This window comes from Nicotiana attenuata, unplaced genomic scaffold (assembly GCF_001879085.1).
Source record: "Nicotiana attenuata strain UT unplaced genomic scaffold, NIATTr2, whole genome shotgun sequence".
Lineage (NCBI taxonomy): Eukaryota > Viridiplantae > Streptophyta > Magnoliopsida > Solanales > Solanaceae > Nicotiana > Nicotiana attenuata.
In genome coordinates, this window is record NW_017671431.1 from 17,575 (window position 1) to 29,313 (window position 11,739).

Consider the following 11,739-nt stretch of genomic DNA (forward strand, 5'->3'; position numbering starts at 1 on the left):
AGCTCCCCAATCCAAATGAAGACTTCATTGAGCAGTCGCAATCTCGATGGTAGTTACTGTTATAACGCTATAGCTTCTTTATCTAGTAGCAACTCTCTTACATGGTTTATTCTCTTGACTATTGATTGGCTACGTCGAATCCAAGCATTTCACTTTTCTAGTTAGGCTAACTAGTATTATCGGAGGTAATGTATTATGTCCCCTTTTGTTGTATTAACTTTTGAGATTTTAATAGACAAGGTAGGGGCCAATGGCAAACCCCCCTCCACCACGGGAGGTGAAAGCATGGGTGGATGGTTTTAAATATTTAAAAAAAAAACAAGTACTCATGTATAGTGAAGTTCTGGTATCAATTTCTTAAATTTGGATAAGTGACTATATAACCGAGCTAATACTTACGTAAAATTCTAAGCTTCAGTTTCAACTAAGAAAATCAAAATAGTTGATTAGTCGACAACAACCCCCACAATATTATATTTTGTGCTTCATATAATATATAATCAATACACTTGTATAATTCCATAAAGTTCCAACACAAAAGACCCAGATACTGCATGCAAAACACTTTTGCATGCACGACCAATATTTTCTTTTAATTCTTTCTACAACATATAATTAGAAACTAAAATATAGTACTTCCGTAGGGACTACATCATATATATGTAAGGTTAAATTAAATGACTGGATAAGAAGACAACTTGGTGATGTCACAATGACCTCCAGTACCTCTTATAATTCTCATGAATCCATTCTCACCCCAAGATTTTCCCCATGAATTCTTCAATAACCAATAATTTTGACCTTGTTCATCAGTTCCATATCCTATTGCTGTAACAGCATGGTTAATTCGATCTGCGCAACTTCCATGATAAGTTCCTCCTTGGTAGAATTGGAACTCTTGGCTAGCAGAAATTCCAATTGACACTGGTTGTTGAGTTACGGCTTGCAATAATGCTGTTTCACTTTCAGGCACAACTTGATAGCTACTTATTTTAACTGTTGGTGTGAGCTCTTGGCTTCTGCATGTATCTTGTTGCGTTTCGTAAGGGTAGTCTGATTCTGTGGAAATTCCACCATTTTCTATGATGAACTGAAATGCATTGGTCATAAATCCTCCGTTGCAGCCATTGTTAATGGTGGTGCAATCGAGAAGTTCTTGCTCAGAAAGTTCGACCTTTTGTCCTGTTGCAATTTGGTATGCTCCTTCTAGTGCTCCAACTGCAGAGAATGCCCAGCAACATCCTATACGTTGAAAATTAGTAGTAGTAGCATAATATCAAGACATAGACAGGTGCATCAACATTAAAAAAAGAGATACTTAATTATAAAGGAAAGGGTAATGAATAATTAAGTACTTGCAAGGACATGAAGAAAGAATCCAGAATTTAGAGTCGATGAGTTCTGATCTTTATATATGTAGTACAGTATAACTTTTTTCTCTTTCCCACACGCATGCACACTCATGCACATATATATAATACGAGCTAGATGTACGTAGTAATTTCTATCTAGTGTAAATCCGTAACTAATTAAGAACATGGTGCGTTAAAGTGTGATGATATGTTGTATCTTACCACAGTGACCTTGATGCTTCACTTCAGTGACAGCTCCTTTCTCTCTCCAATCCAAGTTAGACGGCATGTCATCAGTTAGATCATTAATCTTGAATTCCGTTGACGATACTGGAGAAGATGGAAGGTGTGAAGGCACGTTTAATCCAGTATACCTGGCAAAAAACTCGTCTGAAGTAATATCAGCAAATTCATTGATGCCCAACTTATAAGACAGATTCCCTTCCCTATTGGTTGACTCAATGAATTGCATGTTTTCTTTAAATATCATGAGTCGTTTTCCTTTTTCTGCTTCATCCTTGTAAACTCGTCCATGACGTGCCATCCACAGCTCGTGTCTCTCAGACACAGATAATTCTGGCTGCAGGTTGCGAGCAGTTGCATGAGACTTGTACATGCCAACTACATAGAACAGCATCAGAACACTGATCAAATTGATTTTCATAGCCATGGTTAAGTATAACAGAGGGAGAAATATGGTTTGATCACAAAGAATATTGCTGTAAGTAATTGTTTAAGGCTTGCATTCAATGTCTTTGGTAGCATTGCGTTTATATAGAGGCGTAAATGAGAAACTATTTCCCACTAACTATATATTCTAGACTGGCATTAACCTTTTTTTTAGTCAAGCACTGGAAATTAAAACAATTCCGTCTTGGAAAAGTAGTTATTTTATTTATGACCATTTGGATTTATTGATGGAAAATCTGAAGTTATGTATCTTCGGAGTAATTCATTTTTCGGGTTATTCATTTCTGGATTGCACACTGATCTTATGCTTTTCCAGGAAATTTCAATTACAGTATCGAGAAACTAAACTAATTACACAATAAGTATAGCAAAAGTTGGGATCCAATAATCTTGACATAATGATGCTTTTGCTCCTAAAATAGGATAACATGTATATATGTTCTCTACACATTCCCAAAATACAAATTTACATATTTAGAAAATACATAAAAAACAATATAAGTTATAATATAATTAACAATTCAAAATATTTAAAGGCATGTGCAAAATTATGGTCAAAGAAAAATTCCTTTGATTTTTCAAATAGTAATTAACTGTGTCACAAAATGGGACAAATAGTGTTTGGCTTGCCGCTGAATTTCTTACCATGTATGAATATATATATATATATATATATATATATATATATATATAGTTTTGCACTTTTATAAATTGAGAATCCCTCCTTGACACAACAAAAATAATATCATCCACAATATAGTCTTTAAGAGAGTCTTGATTAGGGGGAGAATTATACGTTTTTTTCTTTATATTAGTAAATTGATGTAGGTCAATTGACCAAATCATATTAAAGTATATTATATTTTTTATATCTATTTGTCGTATGATTTATCGTCGCCAAAGTTTGTTTGTAAGCTTTTGCATGACGCCTTGTTATTTCAACCCAAATGAATAGAGAGGTAATTTCCCAGCTCAAGGGAAATTTCCTGAGCCATGCTGAACAAAATAATTTTCATAGCCAGGTATTATTTATGATGACACCCAGAAAAGGTACTAATGCTAAATTTAATTAGATGTTTTACTGTCTCAGCTCATACTTGTATTTTCTGTCACGACCCAAAAACTAGCCTGTCGTGATGACACCTAACGTGGTACTAGGCAAGTCGACTTCTCGAAAATATTTCCAACACTTTTAACAGAAAATTAATTAAAGCAATTTAAATAATAGAAGTTCTCATAAACAGGATAGAAAATCCAAAACACACGCGGAAATTCACAACATCGGGGTGTCACTGAGTACATGAGCATCTAAATATCACAAGTTTGGAAAATACTATCTATCATAGTCCGAAACTAAATACCATACGCGAAAATATAGGGAAGGAGAAACAACGTCTGCGAAAAGCGTCGGGCAGCTACCTCGGAATCTCCCAAAAGATCGACTGTGCGATGAGGTCAACACCCACCGTGTCTGAAAACACCTGGATCTGCACATGAAAAGCATGGTGTAGCGTGAGTACAACCAACTCAATAAGTAACAAGACTAAATAAATAACTGAAAGTAGTGACGAGCTTTACAATTATAGCCCAATTACAGTAATTTCAACATAGGAAGGTAGGCATGCTTTCAAGTTCAACAATTTAAATCAAATCAGTTAATTTGTGATAAGTTCAAGTGAAATTGAATATAATATCTCTCAGAAATTTCAAGAACAATGATATATGACAACTGAAGTGCAACAATAATGAAGTCAAATGCATCCTCTCAGAGCAACAGTCACTCAGTCCTCCCATACACTCCAACCGCACAATCATTCGTTCCTCATATCCACTCATTCCTCTCAGTTGCTCGGCACTCGGCACTCGGCACTCGCACTTAGTAGGTACCTGCGCTCACTGGGGGTGTGTACCGACTCCGGAGAGGCTCCTTCAGCGCAAGCGCTATATCAAGCCAATCATCGCTTAAATCAATGAAACATGTTGCGGCGTGCAACCCGATCCCATAAATAACCTCATAATCAGACCCTCGGCCTCACTCAGTTATCAACCTCTCCAGTCTTTCGAGCTCTCAGTAATCATGAAATCAGCCCAAACAGAATGATGTAATGTATCAATAATGAACAATGGAGTCTGAGATGTAATACGCAAGTAAAACTATGACTGAGTGCAAAACAACAATTAGCAGATAATTCCACAAGTACACGACCTCTGGTGGGTCCCTACAGTGTCAACATACAGTCTAAATATGATTTGCAGTTCAATTTCTCTAATTCATGAAAAACGTACGGATAACGACAGATTATTCAACTACATGGTTCCATGTAATTGACCGAGTCACAATTTCTACGGTGCATGCCCACACGCGTCACCTAGCATGTGCGTTACTTCAAAACTAATCACATAACACATAATCCGGATTTCATATCCTCAGGACCAAATTTAGAACTGATAATTACCTCAATCCGAGCAAATCTCTAATCCAATACACCTTTGCCTCACGAAACGGCCTCCGAATGCCTCGAATCTAGCCATAAACAATTTGGTATAATCAATACGGGCTAAAGGAAACAACTCCATAAGAAAATGTTAAATTAGTAATCAAAAGTCAAAAATTGTCTCAAAGGCCGACCCCCGGACCCACATCTCGAAATTCGATAAAAGTCGTAAAATTCGAAAGCCCATCCAACCACGAGTCCAATCATACCAAATTTATCAAAATCCGACACCAAAACGTCACCCAAATCCCCAAATCAAACTCTCCAAATCCCTAGCCTCAAACCCCCAATTTACACCTCAAATACACACCAACTAGGTGGGAAAATCAATGGGGAAACAAGATTATTGATCTAAAACGATCCCAAGGGACTTACCTCAAGAATCCCATTGAAAAGCCTCTCAAGAATCGCCTAAACCCGAGCTCAAAATGTTTGAAATGAAGCCAAAATTGCGAACCCTTGTATTTAACTTTCTATCCAGTCTTTCCGCTTCTGTAGGAACTTAACCGCATCTGCGGTGTCGGAGAAGCGACCATAATTCCGCTTCTGTGGTGAACCACTAGAGCTGGGCCTCCGCTTCTGCGATCATTTCCCCCGCATCTACGCAATCACAGGTGCGGAATTGCCCATCGCACCTGTGCAAACCTCTGCTTCTGCGCCCATCACTCCGCTCCTGCGACCATGCAAGTGCGGAAAAATTTTTGCACCTGCGATCAAAGCTCCGCATGTGCGATTTACCAGCAGACTTCAGCTACAGCAGTCCTCCAAACTCAAACTTTGATCTGAAAACCATCTGAAATCATCTCGAGGCCCTCGGCACCTCAACCAAACATACCAACAAGTCCTAAAACACGATACGAACTTAGTCGAGCCCTCAAATCACATCAAACAACATCAAAAGCACGAATCGCACCCCCCCAATTCAAGCCTATTGAAACTAAGGAATTTCCAACTTCTACAAAAGACGTCGAAACCTATCAAATCACGTCCGATTGACCCCAAATTTTGCACACAAGTCATAAATGATAAATGACATTACGGACCTAGTCTAATTTCCGAAATCGAAATCCGACCCCGGTGTCAAAAAGTGCACTCTCGGTCAAACTTTCAAAAAATTCTGACTTTCGCCATTTCAAGCCTAATTCCACTACGGACCTCCAAATCACAATCTAGACACGATACTAAGTCCGAAATCACCCAACGGACCTAGCGGAACCATCAAAACTTTGTTCCGGAGTCATTTACACATAAGTCGACATCTGATCAACCATTTTAACTTAAGCTTTCTACCATGGGACTACCGCCAGTCCTTTCGTCGATGGAAAATCAATCTAGAAGTCTTCGTCGTTCCCCCTGTTAGGACCGAAATAACCGGTGTCATGCGGAAGCTAGTAAAGAAATACTTGAACAACGATAAATCAGACGACAAAAGATAAATCTACCAAAAGAGACACAAATATTTAACGTGGTTTGGTCAATTGACCTACGTCCACGGCGGAGATGAGCAATCCACTATATAAAATGAGAGTACAAAATATCGAGAGAATAATCTCACGAAGAGGCAAACACATGTGACACACTAACACTTGTCCCATAAAGTTCTCCCCCTAAACACGACTCTCAAATCCCTTATGGCTACATTGGGGATTCTACTGAATAAGAAGGAAGAATCCTCAATTTATTAAAGTCCAAACATTTTCCTACAAGAAAAAGGACTAGCCAAATATAGGAGAATTATAATTTCATTCTACAAAAAGGAAAACCCAATTATGCTAAATATGTTGTCCTTTCCTTCAAGAGATACTAAAATCAAATATGGTAAGAAAATCAGGACAACACCTAACAATTCTCCCCCTTGGCCTGAATTTTCTGACGAAATAAACTTGATCCACCTTCATCACATAATTTTCAACAGGTCGCATCTCCAAATCTCCACCATAAAGTTTGTCTCAACGTGAGTAGCACTCCAGTCAAATTTCTCAGACAAAAATCTTGATTATCGTCAAATAGATTGCGGCTAGAACTGAACCTGCCAAGATGAACATGTCTTAAACCTTGCTCCGATACCACTTGTTAGGACTGAAATAACAGGTGTCATGCGGAAGCTAGTAAAGCAACACTTGAACGACGATAAATCAGACGACAAAAGAGAAATCTACCAAAAGAGACACAAGCATTTAATGTGGTTCGGTCAATTGACCTACGTCCACGGCAGAGATGAGCAATCCACTATATAAAATGAGAGTACAAAATATCGAGAGAACAACCTCACGAAGAGGCAAACACAAGTGACACACTAGCACTTGTCCCGTAAAGTTCTCCCCCTAAACACGACTCTCAAATCCCTTATGGCTACATGATGGATGCTACTGAATAAGAAGGAAGGATTCCTAATTTATAGAAATCCAAACATTTTCCTACAAGAAAAAAGACTAGCCAAATATAGGAGAATTATAATTTCCTTCTACAAAAAGAAAAATCCAATTATGGTAAATATGTTGTCCTTTCCTTCCAGAGATATGAAAATCAAATATGATAAGAAAATCAGGACAACACCTAACACGCCTGATAGGCACTCTATAGTATAATATTGGTCTTCCTGGCTAATAGGATGCAAATGTTGTTGTTCAAGGGTTCTGTCAACTTCAAGTCTACGCTAACTGGCCTACGGCAAGTTTATTCGTATTCTCAAAGACTCATATTCTATTTTCTACTCTCTACTATATGAGTCTTTATGCTTTTGTTGCTTTTGAACTTTTGGTGTTTTTGTCCTAAAAAGGAGAAATTACCTCCCACTTTCTAGTGTTCGTAAATTTTGCGCAAATGGAGTCTCCGCAAATTTCCTCCGCCTGTTAAGCCGGTGCAAGATGAGATTATTTTTTCTCTTTTCCCTTTTGTCTTTTTCAAATTAGATAAACGATAGTCTCTATTGGTTAGAAGGAGTATTATTTCTTTCGAAATATCTATTGACACTAGGGATGGCAAACGAGCGGATCGGTCGGATATGAGCAAGTCGAAAACGGGTAATGCAAAAAACGAATAAATTATCCGACTCGACCTATATTTAATACGGATGTAAAACGGATTAACTGGCAGATAATATGTATTATCCATGGCATCTTGAAAATAATCACATTTGGGAGTTCCTAGTCTCCCAAACTTGAGAAATCCCCAATTTGAGGTTTTACAAATGTAAATGTTAAACTCATTAATTAGTTATCCATTTGTTATCCATTTTCTAAGTGGATAATTTGGTTCTTGTTATAAATAGAATTTTATTTATGGTGAATGTCTATATTTAGAGAGATTCTAGGATTCATTGCTTGGTGGCTAAGTCACCCTCTCCCTATAAATAGAGGGTTCTATTCTATTGTAATTCATCCCAAATCAATAAGAATTCTCTCCCAACTTTTCTCTACAATACTCTTCTTCTTTTATTATTTCATAACAGTTCTTATTCATATTTGACTCGTTTTTAAAAGATTCATTTCCAACTCATTTTTTAATGGATAATATGGATAGATAACTATTTCTTTTAACGATTTTGCCACCACTAGTTAACACGTAGATGACTTTCAGGAAAACAAATTAGAAGAGAAGTGACACGACTAAAATTAAACACCACTATTGACTATTCAATATTGTTTTCCACTCCTGAGAGTTCAGAAGCTACCAAGAATTAGCAGATGGTATATTCTTGATTAGAACTGCCTAAGTAGTGACGAACTAGGGAGGGATGTTTTAAGACAAATATATCATCATCACATCATCATAATATAGAAACATATGGCCACCATTAATGAGTGAAAGACTAGCCGTCTAAACACTCATCAATCAATTTAATTTCTTGCTGAAATATACTCTTACTTCTTGCCAGTTACTAGACATGGATTGCGAAGATCGTGATGTATAGCTTGCTGAATATTCAACCTTTGATTCTTAGGTATATTAGCTCGTTTTCTTACGTAAATTGTAATACTGCTGAAGAAGTCGGCATTCCTTTCGATTTTTCTATCATGTCAAATTAATTCAAGTAATTGTATTTTTTTTTAAGACTCAGCATTAGTCTGGGGACAATATCTAAATTTATAAGCTACACATTGATGCTGATCAATCACTACCACATCTAAAAAAAAAAAAGCATTCATATTATATTGTATGTTACAAAACTTAGCTCAAAGTAGGGGTGGTAAAGTGGTTCAAAAAAAACAGTTAACCACCCATATTACACACTAAAAAATGGGTTGGATAGTGAAACGGGTCAAATATGGATAAGAACCATATTATCCATTTTCTGAGTAACCAATGGATAACCAATGGGTCTAACTTTTACATTTGAAAGCCTCAAATTGGGGGTTCCTCAAGTTAGTGAGACTAAGAATTCTCCCAAAAGTGATCATATACAAGAAGTCATGGATAATATGGGAACCCATATTATCCGCCGGTTAACCCGTTTTTTATCCGTATTAAATATGGGTCGGGTCGGATAATTGATCCGTTTTTTCATTACCCGTTTTCAACCCGAACCATATCCGACCCGACCCGCCCGTTTGCCACTCCTAACTCAAAGTAATAATATAAAACAAAAAGATAGACAACAATGTAGAGAGAAAGAGAGAAGAGAATCTATTTCTTCCATGTATTCAAGTGTATACAATGTGATGTTCAAACCCTCTAATTATAGGATAACATTGAGGTATACAAAGGGATATCATAAACATGGTATTAACTGTTGAGGTCATGGGGAAAGATCATGGGGAGGTTATGGAGGTGTGGGAGTTACAACTATAATGGTGAGAAGTAGTGGGAGTTATCTACTTAATGGAGAAGAGTAGTGGGAATTACTTCTTTAAGAGTTATAGACATCCACTACAAAATAATATTTCATAACACTCCCCCTTGGATGTCTATAGATAATGTGCCTCGTTAAAACCTTACTAAGAAAAAACCCTGTGGGAAAAAATCTTAGTGAAGGAAAAAGAGTACACATATCTTGTAATACGCATTATTTGCTGCCTCATTAAAAACCTTGCCAGAAAAAACCCAGTGGGATAAAATCTTAGCTAAGGGAAAAAGAGTACAGCGTGTATTTGCCTCCTCCTGATGAAAACATCACTTTATTCTTCGGAGACGATGAATTCCAAGCTTGTATAACAACTTCTCTAATATTGAGATCCGCAATGTCTTGTGAAGAAGTTTGTCAAATTATCACTTGAACAAATTTGTTGAAGAACTTTGGTGAATGTGCTTTATTTTGACTCCTTCGATAGTCCTTCTTTCAATTGATATAAGCAAACAACATTATCTTCAGTATTATTGAAATCTTCTCTTCGAAGTCAAGTCACACGTCTGTTGTGTGTTGAGCCCCTTGTTTTATCAGTTGCTTATCTTGGCATGACTTGAATAAGTATCAACAATTAACTGCCTTGTAAAATGATAATATAGCAGTACTCTCACATGCAAATAGAATGTTTGAAGAACGAACTTCAGGAAAATGCCTGCATTTGCATAACCAACAAAATCTTGGCAATATTTGTTAGAATAAAAAAATCTACATGAAGTATTCCTTTTGAAATATAATACTAATTGTATTTCAATATCTCCACATTGGAATAAAACTATATCTTGCTAGCATATTGTTATACTCATGGTTCTAGCCAGATATATTAGTGTACCAATTGCACTAGACACAAAAATAAATCATGTACGCCATGATCGCTCTAATCTACATAAGGATCTGTAGAAGATTTATTTAATAAATTTCTTGGGAACCTTAATATGCTTCAGAACAATTTAAATCATTCAAGGATTTTCATTATATGCATATCAAATGTATTGTCAGACCAAAATCTGAAATGACTCCATTCCCCACAAGAGAACATGTCTCCTAATACCAGGATATTTACGAAAATTTTGTGCCACAAGTCGTCTTTATGTCTATTGACTTGATTTTTCATTTCACTTTCAGGTGTGGGGACTATCCGTCCAACTTCACATTTTTCAGGTGAAGTCAATTATCATTGCATATTTTTCATTTGGCCAATCATTTATCTGTCCAAATTTCATGATAGATTTGAGCTCAAGATCCTCGTCAATATTAATAATATTGAGCGCTACATTATATCAACAATATCGTCAATGATCATTTTACATCGGTTCCATCATCAATCAATAAAGACATAACTTATCGAGATCTCATTATTTTCAGGTACCTGAGCCTCTTCCATGAGGTCTTATAAAGTGTTATGTCATGGTGCTCTTATAAAGCACTTGCCTCCTTATTATGACCATCTTGAACATTTGCTCCTCTCCTTCTTCAAGGAGTTTTATCTTTTGAACCGTGCTCTGATAACTTGCAAAAGCCAAATTGCAAGTTGATAACCAACGCACATGTGACCATACAATAGATGCATCTATTAAAATCATATAATGGTAAACGGTCCACATGGCAGGTGACTAGGCCCATATATATATCACCTTTTATTCGTTCCGGATTTTAAGGGATTCAATCCCAACCTTAGCTGGTATATCATGAGAATAAGCAGCACAAGAGAATTCTTGAAGAATCTTCTATTTCTTCAATAATATGCCAATGTGAATTCTCAATTAATTTTCGCATCAATAAACCACGATGGCCAACCGGTCATGCCAACAAATATTTATTTCAGTAAACATTTAATTTACTATGGCATGTGATTTCATATCATGCTTATACATCTGTAGTACAAATAGAAGAAAAGCCGGGTAACCTTTCATATTTACCCGGTATGTTATAGTAATATGAAGATAATCAATCTTCCTTTCATTTATAGTCTCAATATGCCAACCACTTTGGCTAATACATTTGAAACTCAAAAAGTTTCTTTTGAGGCTTACTACAATATCAATGTCATGAACAATTTTATTCATCCGGGTAGTAACAAATTAGCTCTTCCGGAGCTCTTAATTGATTTTGTACTACAAGATCTTTTGTCACACCATCCATATAGTGAATGTCTCCTTCACGGAGGAAATCATATCATAATAATTGTCATGGTCAAAATCATCATAAGCAAAATCATTTCTTGCTTTACTTTTGCCTTTAATAACCTTTTATAAGGCATGTCACAATATTTTTTTTTTGGCATACCACATGTACGCGACCAATGACATATTCATTATCTTTATTCTCTCAAACCTTCCTTAGAGGTTGAGTTGTAGTA

The 11,739-nt window shown here is 36.5% G+C and overlaps 1 protein-coding gene across 1 annotated transcript; it reads right to left on the reverse strand.

The window, feature by feature from the left end:
• Positions 1-425: 425 nt before the first annotated feature.
• LOC109208253 (zingipain-2-like) lies at positions 426-2,088 on the reverse strand. Its single transcript, XM_019371334.1, has 2 exons — positions 1,575-2,088; positions 426-1,242 (listed from the first exon to the last, which is right to left on the reverse strand). The coding sequence occupies exons 1-2, from the start codon at positions 2,020-2,022 to the stop codon at positions 674-676; spliced, it is 1,017 nt and encodes a 338-aa protein (XP_019226879.1). The 5' UTR covers positions 2,023-2,088; the 3' UTR covers positions 426-673.
• Between the last annotated feature and the right edge of the window lie 9,651 nt (positions 2,089-11,739).